This window comes from Nymphalis io, chromosome 5, assembly GCF_905147045.1.
Source record: "Nymphalis io chromosome 5, ilAglIoxx1.1, whole genome shotgun sequence".
Lineage (NCBI taxonomy): Eukaryota > Metazoa > Arthropoda > Insecta > Lepidoptera > Nymphalidae > Nymphalis > Nymphalis io.
The window spans coordinates 7,733,203-7,749,593 of record NC_065892.1 but is presented as its reverse complement, the minus strand read 5'-3'; the positions used below and the strand labels follow the sequence as shown (position 1 = coordinate 7,749,593).

General features: G+C 32.0%; 1 protein-coding gene across 4 annotated transcripts in view; it reads right to left on the bottom strand.

Moving 5' to 3' along the window:
- LOC126768442 (protein still life, isoforms C/SIF type 2) overlaps positions 1-7,805 on the bottom strand; it is an 81,440-nt gene extending 73,635 nt beyond the window's left edge. For all 4 annotated transcript variants that reach the window (XM_050486500.1, XM_050486501.1, XM_050486498.1 and 1 more), the window contains exons 1-10: positions 7,703-7,805; positions 7,025-7,172; positions 5,820-6,004; positions 4,620-4,738; positions 4,187-4,317; positions 3,976-4,058; positions 3,262-3,420; positions 2,910-3,040; positions 1,906-2,088; positions 980-1,085 (exon numbers count right to left, since the gene is read on the bottom strand). In XM_050486500.1, the coding sequence (XP_050342457.1) occupies positions 980-1,085; positions 1,906-2,088; positions 2,910-3,040; positions 3,262-3,420; positions 3,976-4,058; positions 4,187-4,317; positions 4,620-4,738; positions 5,820-6,004; positions 7,025-7,134 (1,207 nt within the window). In that variant the 5' untranslated portion in view covers positions 7,135-7,172; positions 7,703-7,805. The remainder of the gene's footprint in view (positions 1-979; positions 1,086-1,905; positions 2,089-2,909; positions 3,041-3,261; positions 3,421-3,975; positions 4,059-4,186; positions 4,318-4,619; positions 4,739-5,819; positions 6,005-7,024; positions 7,173-7,702) is intronic.
- Positions 7,806-16,391: the final 8,586 nt, after the last annotated feature.

Genomic DNA, 16,391 nt, shown 5'->3' with positions numbered 1-16,391 from the left:
GACCAAACGATGTCACAATGACAATGTAAAATAAACAATATATTAATATATGCGATCCAAAGTGGTGCTTTGGATTGCGAATAGTGGTGCTCGCCGCATGAGGTTCATGTTTTACCTTAGATAGATAGACTATGAACGATATGACATGACGACATCTTTGCATTGCTTCGAAATTCGATATGATACATGTATTCTTGTTTCGCACCTTGAAGGAAAGACCATGCCTCCACCGCTCTCTATCCCACTGTGTATACGTGATGCGTTTACTATATTGTTTTCCGCTTAAAGAACTTCAGCCACAGCGGCCATTCTTAAGAGACATTAGTCAACTTCGCGGAACATACTATAGTGCAAGTGTATATACAAACACAGGTGCACTCCCTATTTCCTAACTATCGTAATCCGATGGATCGGCAAGTCCGACATGACTGGAAAAAGTGCAGGCGTAAGGCAAAGTGATTTAAGTGGATAATGAGTCATGGAAGTGTAAACACTCAAGTTTTAAACTACGGGCTGCTGCTACATGCAAAAATATTTTATTACTTAAAATATAATGAATATGTGATAATTCGCTGGCTACCAAAGTTACAAGGTTGTTGACTCAATAATTATCGTAATTATATGCACGTTAGTAAGCACCCTTTCACACCCCGGTAGGGAGAGGATAGAATTATTTCTGCTAATGTAAATGCAAATTTATTGTATGCAGTATTGATTTGTATAGTAATGTTACTTAGTTTTTTAGATTAATTATACCAAGTTTTTTTATTTGGTCTCTGCTATTTTGCTTTAAGAAGTACACTTTCTGTCTAAATTTTTCAGGTATTGTCTTGTCAGTACCACAAAGGTTGGCAGGAAGAGATCTCTTATTAAAATAAGTCCGCCTTTCTATACTTTTTTTTTGTTTAGTAAATAGTTTACTTTATTTATAAATTCGTTTATGTTTAACAAAGAAATCTACTACAACAAATAGACTTACCCATATTCATATCTTCTGTGCTTTTAGATTTTGTACGTCGTGATCCAGACGTATTGTTATTGATTACGTTGTGGTTGTGCATAGTATGTCGATCTTGTTCCCGAGACTGAAAAACGGAATGTTGATCAAATATATCTTTAACAGCTTATTCAATTTGGTATAAGAAATCTATCCACATAGTATGATAAAGTTGGGCATTTTATCTTCAATCGTCATCACCGCCCATAGACTTTAGCAGAACAAAAATATTAATCATTGCAAACAACGTAAAATTACGCAAACAATGGAAATTAAATTGAATAATAATAATTGATAAGAGGGTAATATGTATCAATATGCGTTTTCGAAAATTAAGACTTGTAGATTTTCAAGCGCCTGATCTCTTTTTGAATTCTAGTGAAGAAAAATATTAGCAGACAAACTAATTATTTTAGAAACCTTTAGAAGAGTTTCAGAGTACTTCTTTTTTGTCAGTGAGACAATTACATTGTTGTGGGTGGGTGTGGGTCATTAACACCTGTAAAGTGAGAATCTAAAAGTGAAATTAATAATTACACTATCTAAAAAAAATTAATAAATACACTATCTAAAAGTGAAATTTTTCAACTGCCTCAGGTTATTAAATATCAATTTTTCTAAATAGAAAATATTTGTGAAGTACAAAAGAAACTGCTAGTCAGGTAGGCTCAATAAACCGTGTATTTCCTACACATACATACATTCCTACATACATATAGATGATTAAATTCCCAACGCAATAAGGAATATTTCATACATAGAATTTAGGAAAAACTGCTTTACAGTATGCAGCATAACTTTTTTTAAGGTCGGCACATTAAAGTATTTTCAAGTATATTTGCATATTTTTTCTTTTTGTGATATGCTTTTATGGTATATAATGTTAACCTAAAGTTATAAAAACTTACAGACTCATTTCCGTCCCCGTAATCGACGCTCTTAGGCATGTGTTGCAGATGATCTTTGGAGCGTGTGGAAGTACCAGAAGACTTAGAGGAAGTCAGCGTGCCTCCTGCTTGGATGCCTTCTGATTTAAGATCTTGACCATGCTGAGTTGTCTGGCCATTGTTTGTTTGGGATTCTTCGTTTGTCTGAAATATATTAAAAAGTTATCAGTAACGTATTAAATATTCAGCATTGCATACTGACTGGAGATAGAGTTACATATAGAATAAATACAAAACACGGTGCCAATTCCAAACGAAAGAGATAATTAATAAAACGGGCTGAAAGTGTACTCGTATACAAAATAATCGAACTTTATCTTAAGCAATGTACGATTTTTTTATTTCTAAATTGATTAATAAGCGCACGCATAATCTTTCAGGATTTATAAAATATAGGTTATATATTATAGCTTTTAAATCACAAAATGAATGAACGAAAAATATATTATACCAATTTGTAAATATACTTTCAGCGCCAAAAGTGTAGAAATTTTCAACACCCTGTTTTGGTGAACAGGTCCGGTGTAAATAATTTAAAAATCAGTTGACCCATTCAACTAACAGGTGAAATTCAACAAAAGTTTGTAAAAAGTTTTTTTTAAATCAATTTTTAATGTATTTTTATACTTCATAATGTGTACATAGAACGTTTTAAATAATAATAATAATCAATAAAATGACTCGAACTCTAAATAACGTAGTATATGTAATTCTGTTTATTAATGTTCCTGCCACGAACAGGATACCTGTTTTTAAAAATTACTAATATTCCTATTTACCCCCCAATTAAGCATACGGCTTGCGCTTTGAGTGGGGACGACAATAGCCAAAGGGATCCGATAGAAACTGCGACTTTTACATCGCTAGGGCCATAAATCACTGCGCTATTAACGCTTTATATTTTATACTTCATTATAACCAACATTATTTTTAGAAATAGTAAGCAAGACAGTTGATAAACATACATTTGTGCCATGTGTGCCCACAGAGGCGGTAACGGTCTTTGGCGCAGTTGAGGTGTTTGTGGTCATGGTCGAGGTCTCCTGTGATTTAGGAGGACGTGTAGGCGGCTGGGTTTCTGTTTGCCGAGCAGCGGCTGCAGGCAAAATTTCAGAATGATAACAACAATATAATCGTACACAACATTTAGTTACAAAATACACAATATATAATAATCATATAAGTAATTGGTGAATTATAAATGGTAATGATGATTGTAACGATAAACAAATAAACAACATATTTTTTATTTTAAATTTGTCGATAAGAGTTTGTATCCCGCAGAAATCAGTTATTACAATAACTAAAATAAATTACGTTTAGGTGGCGCTTGATTTGCGGGCTGAGAGCTGCTGACGTTGTCATAGAGTGAAGTAGAAGAAGTAGCGGCAGCAACCTTGTCGGAGCGGCCGGCGGCATTCGCTCCCGCATCTGTTTCAATGGCACGTGTAGTTGTACGTGGCAGAGTAGACGAGCCTATTCCAAAAGAACACAGGATTCTTGATTGTCAAACTTTTCAAATATTGTGCGGTTTGACTTGAATTTTAAACTTATTTTTGAATTTTAATAAATGCATTATTAAAGCAAAATATTATAAATTTGTAACATTGTTTTTGACATTAATTCCTTCGTTTGATATGTGTAAAATTTAACTTGTGCCCTTTCCGAAAATTCCGATAAAGCAAACTAAACAAATATGCTCACTTTTTAAAGATTCTTCTATCCACTCACAACTATTCATTTTCGACATATATCTAGACTCAATGATAACCCACTCTCATTAATTATTACAACACAATTTTCTAATTTAAATTCTTATTATCTATGTGTGGTTGACTGCCTTACATCGCCAATGCGCCACAACCCTTGGGAACTCAGATGTTATCCCTTGTTTTCTATAGTTACACTGGCTTACTCAGCTTTCAAACCAAGCAATGCTACGTCTTGCTGTTTATCGCTAGACTACGTGGGTAGTATCTACCTAGACTAGCCACAAAACCCTAAAAAGAAAATGTCGTCACGTTTACTCACGGTATCGTGGATCTTGCGCTCTTAATCTGGCATACTGTTCTTGTGTCATGCAGGTGCATTGTGGCTCGCGGCCGTAAGTAAGGCTGAAAATAATTTTAAATTTGGAAATGAAACTTATAATATTTTTTTTAAAAAAAACTTCTTTATTGTTATTAAAAACAAATCTTTCTCTAAGATTTCAGCGTCAGTGTTTATCAGTTTTTTTAGTTACCTTGATCGGTTAGGACTGGCCGGTGTGGATACAGGTTTCCTCTTGGTTTTGAATTTCTGTTTGCTGCCCGGTGGCTCCAACTTGAGGCTGTAGCTCGATGAAGCCTTACGTGAGAATTTGAATGACGGTGACTAAAAGCATAAAACGGCAGCAGTTCGTTAACCGTTTTCATTTTATATTAATTCTACTTTTCTATATTACGCACGCTGAATATGTGAACATAATGAAGCAAATTTATCAAAATCTATTTGATTTTTGAAGTGCAACAGTGATTAAAGTGAAATTTTCATTAACCGAAGTGGAATTTTAGTGCGGCAATGTTAACGTTTCAGAATCAAAAAGCAAATTTCTGACGCTAAGCTTCTCTTATATCATATAAAATATAATGTATGATATCCTGATAGATAGCCTGGTAGTTTTTAAAGCAACTTACGCAACATTCTCTGAATTGTTTGGCGTCGATGGGAGAAGTAAAATTAAGACCCCATGTGTCGTTGGTCATTGGATCTTTCCAGTATACAAAGCATTCTGAAGCCTGGCCGATACGAGTGCCTGAAATAAATTATAAAACTACTGAACAATATCAATTTTATACGTTGTACACTATACTATATTTTAAATATACTTTTACGTCATATTAATTTTATGAGTTCATATGGTGTTCATCAGTTCACTGGTGGTAGAGCTTTGTGCAAGCTCGTCTGGGTAGGTATCACCCACTCATCAGATATTCTACCGCAAAACAGCAGTATTTGGTATTGTTATGTTCTGATTTGAAGGATGAGTGAGCCAGTGTAATTACAGGCACAAGGGACATAACATCTTAGTTCCCAAGGTTTGGAGGCGCATTGGTGATGTAAGCGATGGTTAACATTTCTTACAATACTAATGTCTATGGGCGTTGGTGACCACTTACCATCAGCTGGCCCATATGCTCGTCCGCCTTCTTATTCTATAAAAAATATGTATAATCAAATAATAAAATTACATTCTACACTTTCTTTATAAATAAATCTGAAGTGTATATTGAATCGTGAATGTCGATTTTATATTCAAAGACGCCATGTTGTGCTCTAAATACCGTTAAAACGATCTATATACGTCGAAATAAATGAATTATAAATAGTTACAAAGTAAGAGCAGGTTTAAATGAATAACGCACTTCACTGATTACACAGAGTAAAGCTAGAGAGATACAGAAATAACTATAAATACGCGATCCCAAGATTTCAAATGAATAATAACTTCCAACGTACAAAAGGAAATAGCAGATTCAATATTCAGTTTCACGTATATGTGAATTTCGGTCAATTATACCATCTAGTGTAAATTTAAAACTAGGTTACAGCGGCCGCCATTGCTACTTTCGGATTTGCTCGTAAAATTAACTACTGTGTAGTTCAAAACAAAACATTTGGATACATTTTAAAAATTATCAAATTGCTAATGAGATTTTATAAACAGCTTTTTAACATATACCTAAATTATTATATAATATTAGGCATAATAATTCATACTTATGAATAATTAATAATCGAATTAATTGTTAAAATATTTATGAAACTATTAAGTATGTAAAATGTTGTCCATCTTATATATTATTTCAAAATATATGTATATAATGTAAACATACCAGGTTGCAATAGTCTGACGTCGAGTATTTTGTCGACCTGCGAATTGTAAGCAGTGATGTGAAACACGCACTCGGGCGAATCTTGTATACAGGTGATGTTAACTGGCACTAAGTCCTCTGACACCTGCTGCCATTTAACGGTGCCGGCGCCGCTTGCTGATACGTGAAATACTTCAGCCCATAGTCTGAAAGGTAAACATTTAAATTTGTTCGAATCTTATATTAAAAATGAGGTAACTGTTTTTTTTAATAAATCTCATAAATCTGAAAATATTAACAGAGAACATATACATAAGTGAAGCTATTTTTATGAAGTGTTTCTGTTTTACATATTTAATGAAGTCCTGACCAGTGTCGAGTAAGGCAGCCATTCTCAAAGAAGACAAGTGAACCAGAGGAGATTTTAGAGATATTACAGTGTACAAATGTGCAATCACAGGTAGACTCTCTTTTCCCCCACTCACTTTCAACACGACCGACAGATCAGGCAATGGACTAACGGCTTAACGTGCTTTCTGAATCACTCAAGTGTAATACTAGCAACTTCCTAATTCCAGGCTACCAATTTATTTTTGACCCTAAGGATTTGAACCTGCACCTCGGAATCTGCAGACTTAAAAGCTAGCCAATTTTGTAAAAAAAGACAGGAATTTGCCGACTAAAACTTACCCGAAATGTAAGTCATATTATACAATCATTATTTTATATTCGTGTATAAGCCAAATGTCTCCACCGGGATTAAGTGCTCATCGCATGGGTTACTCTATAAATATTTTATTACTGAACATGCACATGAGAAATAAATAGACTAATGAATAGAAAAATGAGACTAGACAACAAAAAACTAAATTGCGCAGGTGATATTATAGAGCACAAGTGTGCTGTGTAATCCTCACTCATATAATCTGATACTGACAGAATGTCGTAATAAAAAAAAAACTTTTTAGTAGACCGACATGGGACGTTAATAAAAAATCTCGATGTTCAGCCTTATAAACTATTTTAATAACTAGATCAGCGAGGCAGTCAACATAATATATTGAATCATGCATGTAACCCTATAGATTAAAAACAATCGCACTAAAATTAAAACAGAAAACACACTACGAAACCCTAAATAAATGGGATAAGATTGCTCTTATTGCCTGCACGTATAACGATCAATGCTGATAATGTAACTTATGAAGTAGCTTTGAAAACGTTACCGTAAGAGATGTCCATCTCGTCGGCGGGAGTTTTGCCACGGGCTGTCTTCGTAGCGGTACGCCTTGCGGAGGATGGGAGCGCACGAACACGATGATAGTTTGTTACCCATCGTGCGCTGGCCGCACTCGGCGCACGTTACTACGCTGCCTATAACATTTTATTTAATAAAATATTTCAATTGGTATCGGAGCCTGGATGTTTTGTTACAATGAAGTAAGCAACCGTAATTAAGTTATAATTGTAATTAAAAGAACATTATAGAAATTAAAATTAAATATATAAGTATCCATATACAAAATAAAGATTCATAGAAACTACAAATAGAACTTCCTTAAAAAATGCGGCTTAATAAATCTTGATTTTTATAAGTTTAACTCATTACATTTAGAGTTAATAAATATTGATAAATTACTCTCAACTCCATAAATTTCACCTTATTTTTGTGTACTTGCATATAATATAATCAGTGAACGTATTTCCAAATCATTACCTAAAATATTTTTGTATTTAATAATGAACACGTATTTTAGCCTAAGCATAAAAATATCATTATATTTCTTAGTAGTTTCAAATTTAGGTACCAAAAAAATGAGCCGAATTAAGATAATTCTCTTTTTTAAAGCCGATTAAATTTAAATATCATTTTCGCATATTATTTTTTAAGAAAATAAAAATACCCGTGGTCCCGTGATGTCACCAGGTGCCATCGGAGCGCGAGAGCGAGTGTCCACGATTAAGACTCTGCGAGCGCTGAGTGCCGTGTCTGTGATGATGTTTCGCTACTCCATGCTGTAACCATATACACATTTAATATCGTTGTTACGTAAACTCAAATGTTTTCCTTTTATTATTTAAAATAAACATCTTCACCAATTTTTTCCGTATCGCTCCGTCTTGCGTTTAATAATTAGAAACGTTTCCTGTTCATTATAATTTTTGAAAGACAAAAACACAAATAGTGTCTTACTAATAGGTGGTAGGAACTTTTATAATTACTTAAAACATTGTTATTAGTATTTATAAATTGCATTTTATTATAAGCATTAATACCATTTCACTACAAGCATGCTCGTAAAGAAAATCATTCGCAACTACATAAAAAATCTAGCCGTAAGCCGTAACAGCCTGTGAATATCCCACTCCTGGGCTAAAGGCCTCCTCTCCTCTTTTTTGAGGAGAAGGTTTTGGAGCTTATTCCACCACGCTGCTCCAATGCGGGTTGGTTGAAAAAATCTAGGAAATATTTTATTTTAAATTAAAGATTCAAGATAATTAAATATCATCTGTAGCAGCGGATGAAGTGCTTTACCTTGTGTTTTGTTAAAACTGGATCATGTGTTTATGTTAAATGAAGTGAACATGCATGAAAAATAACAACATAATACTTTTCTTTAAAACCTTATAAACTTACATCAAATCATATTAATAAATGGAATATTAAAGTGTAAACAAAATTCGTATACGATTTCAGTTTCAATTTACATCACTTTGTAAGCTTTTGTTTATTTAACATTTTATTGAATACAATATGTCTATTAAATAGCTACTTACGTCATACTTCTATATCTAGTCAATGCAGTAACAAATTTATTATTTACTATAGAAGTGCAATATTTTTCTGTAAATATACCTAATTTTTGACAAATACGTTTACTTTCTTCTGTGTATGGCTTATTGAATATTAAAAGCCTGAAATGTTTTTGTATATAAAAATCACATTGAAATCGAGTGAGATTGACGTTTTTGAAATATTCTATTTTGATATGGATAAGAAGCCTTAATAGTTCAGTCAGGAATGCGCGACCTCGATTTCTAGGCATCAGGTAACCCAATAACGTAACACAAATCGTGTAATCTATGATAATTGTTTGGATAATTAGAAACTATCTTTTGGATACAATTATTATTATCTATATACAATACACTAACAGTTATACATTCTAAACCTAATTCCATCTATTCTAATGAGATCAATGAATAGTTAAGATTAAATTTTATTTCATATCCAATCATATATTTAAAAGTAATTTAAATTCAAGAGCCGCATTACAGTATGTGGGTCAACTCAGTTTGGCTTCAGTCTGAATTAAATAGACTTGTAGATATTACCCGATTTTTGTTGAATGATAAGATAAGCTTAGATGCAAACATTTATTATACATTTTTCTGTTAAAATGAATAAATATGGGCACACATTCTCGTAAATTATTCCTTATTATGTTACATGATTATTTTAGCCTATGAAATTTCAATAGTCGATGTTCATTTGATTTTGTCGAATTATAATTAAGGAAGTATTTATTGAATAAATTATTCCATATTGGTATAAAAATTTTAGACCTTCTTTCTTACAGATGAACATTATTATTTTATTTAGTTTAGGGTAATATTTACTATTACATATTTAGCCATTAATTTAATCATAATGTGTACATGCATAGGGTTGCGTTGCTTTACTGTGCATAAAATTTATGAGGTATTATGTTTAATTCAAGTAATTTCACTTTATTTAATATTCAATGCCCACAATACAAAAATACACGAGGACGAAGGGGAAACAAACACTCCATGTGCAAATTAATTTAAAGGTACTACGAACCTCGAAATTGTTCCAATTTTGCGCAGAAAATTTAGCAGCCTCCACGCTTTCTTTAGCACCCATACTTATGTATTTGTGATATCACTCGAATGAACTATGACAATTCGGTTTCGATGCGTATGCTGTACGTTTCGTGACACTGTGACAATGTGCGCTACAACTGTGCTCACTGTAGAGATTCGGGTTGAATAATTATTAAATACCTCTAAGTCGCTGGTTCGTATATTAAAAATTTCACAGCGTCGAATAGTATATGAAGGATGTCCGTTGCAGCGAGCAAGCGCACGGGTAGATTGACTCGCGGATGCAGGCGCGGCGTGTAAACACCGCCAGCTGGCTCCGGAGCGCTCGCCCCGTTCGCCGCAGCCCGAGCTGCTCGCGCCGCACGCGCGTGCCTGATTGACCTCTGCACTACCGCAACGACTACCTACGACCGCTATGATATTCAACGTTAGCAGTCCTAATGCTCCTAAGAAAAACACCTTTTTTGTCTATAAAAAATGCGCACAATTTAATTTGCGACGGCACAGTAAAACGGATAAATCGACACGGCGACACCGGCGACTTCGTAAAACGTCAGAGCGGACTGGGTCGCGAGGCGAGCGTGCGTGGCGGCGCTGTCGCGCACGGTTGCCGGCCGCCGCCGCGCACCGTCCGCCCGCCGAAAGCCGAGACGCAGCGACGCCCAAACTTAGCGAATACGGCGGCCAGCGCCCACCATTACTAAATATTAGTAACTCATAAATTCATTCAAAAAATTAAATATGCCTGAAAGCGGTTCTATAGGAATTTAATTATTTTAATACTATTACGTAACTACAAAATTATCATCAATAGGTGGCATACGAGTAATGTTCATCAAGTATATTGAGATTAAGAAGATCATCAATGGGCGTTTGGAGCGGTGCGGTGCGAGAGGGGGATGCGCGCGCAATTTTCCTGAGACATTCGATTTTGGTCCATGACTGTAGGATGCTTACTGTGGCTCACCAAGTGATTTAATAGTTCATTCTAAACCATGACACGACTTGCGGGTGTTCATCAAATTTTAAGTTATCTAATGTAATTGAAACTTATCTTTAAGAGATATGTCTCTTAATGATACATCCGTTACTAACGTCAATTTATAATATTCTCAATAACTATACTTATCAACTGCCTGTCAAAGCTAATGCATTTTTGTAAAATTATTAATTCATTAACATAATCAATTGTTGGGTGTCTATTTACAACGTAATCATGTTTTTAGTCTTCTGCGAAGGCCAAAATATGTTATTACCGATTTTATGCACGTTAAATACAGAATTATCTTAAAAGTTACGTCAAGCAAGTTACACAGGCTATAAATATATTTAAAAAAAATATTTGTTATTGAATTCGAGATAATTTGACAGTATCAAAAATAAAAACATTTCATTGACGGAACAAAAATGTTTTATTTTAATTTTATTTTTTTATCATTATCTTTGATTTCAGATTATTCGATAGTTGTAATACTAACTTACATGTTTATATTAAAATTGAAATATACAGTCCATCGATTTAAATATAAATATCCTTAAATACTAAATATTTTACTTTTGTCATAATTATACTTAAGTTTGTTACTGTGTATTTGCTTATTGTTGCTATATATTTTTATTATTATTTTTTCGCTTTAATTTGCTCTATATATTATTTTTTCAACTGTTGACTGACAGAGAATGAAAAAATGACATTATTACTTGTAAATTTTTTAAAAATAAATTAATAAATCTTAGTAAATAATTTATAGTACACGAAAAAATCGGTCAAGTACAAGTAAAACTCGCGCACTTAGCATTCCACACATTACGCGTTTATTTCGTACAGATAAATAAATATTTATATTTTACCCTTATAATAATAAAATCTTTAGGATTTTTTTTATAGCTTAGTGCTTTTAACATTAATAGGTTACAACAAATTATGTTATATAATCACATACTTATAACTCGGTAATTGAGTATTGAAATATTTTCTTTATGTTGAGTTTTTAATTGATTCAACCATGTCTTATTTCACGCATAACAAGTTAAGAACACGATAACGTAGTTTTGTTTAAGCTATTGAAACTAGATATGTATTCTGAAACACGTAATTATGTAAGTAACTCTTTCTCCTATGGCAAAATTATTCTTATTTTGCATCAAAATTGAGAAAAACGTGAAAACAATATTTATCTACCAAATATACAGATAATAAAGATCTGATTTTGATAATTTAATAACCTTTAACTATTCAAAATTTTAATAGAGATTTGATAACACTCTCAAACAAAAATCGAACTCTATAACTATCCTATAACAAGTTTTTTCTAATGAAAACATTATTGGTCATGGATTTTCTTTATCCAGGAAAACTGATCTTTAAAAGAAGTGAAGACAGAGTTATATAAGTTAACCAATTATAACGATACTATGAAAGACATATACTTATAAAGATACCCGACCCGGCTACGCACGGGTAGCATAAGGATGTACATAAAACGTTTATATCGTAATAAATATCTACACCGCGTACACCAGTAAAGCTGCTAGTCATGATTTTTGCCGACATCTTCAGCAATCATCATCATATTTTGGCCAATTTTCACAAAACCCTAACAAATTATAAACCAAAACCTTTCTCATGAAACACGTCATCTATTGGTGAAAATTGTATGAAAATCCGTTCAGTACTTTTAAGGTATTGCGTTTAGACAGACAGGAAGTGGTAGGAGAACTTTATTTTATCATATGCAGTGAGTGCTAAGTACGCTTAAGAAACATTAAATATATATATATATATATATATGTATAGTTATTTTTATTTTATTACCAAAACTAAACGATTTGTTTTATTTAATATATATATATATAAATTTACTTATATATATATATATATATATAAGTAAATTTATTATTTTGATTGATCCTTACTCAGATGTAATTTTCAAACTAGAACAGTTATTAGCTACTAAATTACACATAATATAGAGCTGTTAATACATATAACAAGACATATGAATAAAGTTTCTCTCAAAAATATATATAAAGCTATAATCGTTTTATATCAAATATATAAGCAAAACAACTAAAAAAATAAACCATTCGAATATAATAGTATGTATATACTAAGAAACAAAATACCATCAGAATTAAAAATAGTTACAATGTTATTTACAAATTGCTATCATGTCGTTAAGAGATCAATTTCTCCCAGACAACCTATGAATAAAGAACACACGATTAAAAATAACAGTTCGCTATCAAGTAAATAATACATATATAAATATGTATTTATACACATAAATACATATTTATATATTAATAAAATTAGTACCAAAACTAAACGATTTGTTTTATTTATTATATCAAGCTCGATAATTTGTATCGTTGAAAGCGCTAATCTCATGAGCTACCAATCTGATTTAAATAATTATTTTTCGTTACCTATGCCGTTTATCCAGAATAGTTATAGGTTATATAACTTTACGCTACGATCCTCAGAAATTGAGCTTTAACCATTAACATCAAGCTATAATAATATATGATCTAAACTATTAAACAGGCATGTATAATCCAAATTTAATGAGGATGGAATACGCGTTTCCATCCTACTTGTTATGTAATATAGGACGTATTTCATTGTTCCAGATATTCCCATCTAACTCTCAATACATGACTATATTATGCTTAAGCTATAACTACAGTTAGACAAGAGGAGTAGGCATGCTGGCTAGTGATAAGACGTCTGCCAACAGCGAGTACTTCACTTCCATATCTGAAGCTAGTTTTGTGAATTAGTTATATTATTTTATTAAAGATCTTTATTTTTTTGGAATTAATATAAATAGAATAATTGTTGATTAATTGATAACTCTTTTTAATAAAATCATTTATTAAAAAATAAAATTGATCACTAAGTGTCTTATACAATTCGGAAAAGAACTTTCTCTCCAATTAATAAGAAGGATTAGGAGTCTTTTCCTTCTTACTGCTTTGCTGCGGTTCGGTGGATATAGATGATTCAGAATTTATTTCGACACATGCGGGTGTGCTCACTATGTTTGTTTTCAACGCTGAGCACGAGATTAGCTGTAATTTAGTTCTTGAAAAACTCTGATATATTCAGGGTTTCTACCCCACGACTATTGGTTCATATCTACATTGCTATCTCAAGCCCAATTTGGGTCTTATATTACTGGATTACGTATTTACATCTCGGATCTTCCTTAAATCTTAAAAAAAATTAATGAATTGTTAATACTAGAATTAGAATTTCAGTATATGATTTAATCATGCCTTTTCATGTTAATAGCGATAAAAATTCAGATCAATACGAATCGATGTCGTCCAGTCAATTAAGATGCTACATTGTATACAAAACAGTCATTAAATTATAAATACTTATGTTTTTTTATATAGAATAGGTAGGCGAATAAGCATATGGGCCACGTGATGATAAGTGGTCACCAACGCCCATAGACATTGGCATTGTAAGAAATTAATATAAGTTAACCATCGCTTGCATCGCCAATGTGCAACCAACCTTAGCAACTAAGATGTTATGTCCCTTGTGCCTGCACTTTGCACTGGCTCAATCACCCTTCAAACCGGAACACAACAACACCAAGTACTGTTGTTTTGCGGTAGAATATCTGATAAGTGGTTGGTACCTCCCAGACGAGCTTGCACAAAGCCCTACCACCAGTAAATTTAATTAAAATTAATTTAAAGTTGTGTGTTTTAAATGCTCATATCCGCTACTTAGGCTGATAGTCAAAATCATCATAAAAACTGAGACTAAATCCTGTGTCATTAATTTCAAAGCATTAACACAAGACGTTGTTAAAGCTGTTGTCATTTGCTTTGAGTTCCAGTGGCGATTGATTTAATTACTTATGATAATATAATATTCTAAACGAAATATAATGAAAAATAACGATAATATGATAAACGAAAAATATTGGACAAAGTTATTTTTATTTTATTAATAGACTTATTTTTTTCTTTCATGCTTAATAGCATAAGCATAGAAAGTGTTCTCAAACTACCTTCTTTCTTCCTTCAATTACTATATTAAACATCATTATGCCACAATTTTCGCTATTTTATCAATGAGCAATTCATATAAAAAATATGCAAGTCAGCCTCCAAATCAATGGCCAGGTCTTGAGGGATATCTCAATGCGTTCTATTTCACCTAGAAATCTTTAAGCGAAAACTGCCTTTAACTAAAGTACGGTTAAAATCAATTACTTGGTTTTGTAGCTTAGTTTACTGCACTAGACGGGTTTTGATTGCAACAAATTAGGTCAAAGTAAAACTTTAGGATTGTAATCATACTGTTACCTATATTTCTAGCATAAGTGAATAATAAGTACATATTATGTATATTTACATTAGAATTTTCGTATTAAGTTGTCTATAATAATACGTTGGCGAATGTTGCAAAAGCTAAAGAACAATTACGCATTATCAATTGGATGTAATGCATACGTATTGTATGTGTCTTTTAATTTTTATACTTGTGATATTAAACATTTAATATCGTCAAAATAAGATTACGAATCAACGTAATTACTATTGCTAAGATTTACATATTTTTTGGAGTTTATATAATTAACTGTTTAAGGTAAAGTAATATATTTTTAAAACTTTCTAAACAAGTAGACATTTACAATTTATTTAAAGCATAAATACGTATCTTTAAAGTAGATAATATTTTTGCGATATATTATTTACCATTAATAATAATATCAGTGACAGCCTGCTAATGTCCCACTGCTAGGCTAAGTCCTCTTCTCCTTTTGAGGAGAAGGTTTTGGAGCTTATTCCACCACGCTGCTCCAATGCGGGTTGATGGAATACACATTTGACAGAATTTCGGAGAAATTAGGCACATGCAGGTTTCCTCACAATGTTTTCCTTCACCGTGAAGCACAAGATGAATTATAACAAGTTAAGCACATGAAAATTTAGTGGTGCTTGCCCGGGTTTGAACCCACGATCATCGGATTCACGTGTTCTAACCACGAGGCCATATAGGATATTAATATCAATAAGAAATAATATTTAATAATTATTAATCATTTGTATGTCATATCAGTCTTTGTATAAGAAAAGATGATACGAACATTTTTTTAACATTTCAATGCTAAAATATATAATTGGGACTTTGTAGCAAGGTAATAATACACCATGCATCGTAACCGAAATATTCAAATCCTGGTTTTAATCTGGGTAAGCACCATCGAGTTTCGTGTGTTTAATATAATTTGTATTGTCTTGTGCTTTTGCTATATAAAAAGTTAAATTATTCTTATAAATGATAATTACGCGCCGTACCATTTGGGCTTTATCAAAATTAATTTTGCTTCAATTTACAATGAAAAATAACATATCATCGATTACTTATAATAAGCCGCTAACAAATTCAGTGTTTCATTTAATAGTTTTTCATATTAAAATATTATCAATAAATAGAAATTTTATTAATTGTGTAAGTACCTACTGAACATAGTAGCACATAGTTTATAAGTTCAGTTACTTTAACAACAAATGTTATTTTGTTTTTATATATACCTTGCAATTTTCTGCATACCTTAAAAAATCAAATTTAAGCAAATTACAAGTTGATACTATTTATTTGTAATATAAATACAATAAAAATAGACATTTTTGTAAAAACAATTTTTTTTAGTATTATGTAAATTATACTAGAAAAATATAAATAGAATGAAGTACAAAATTTTGTTTAATTAA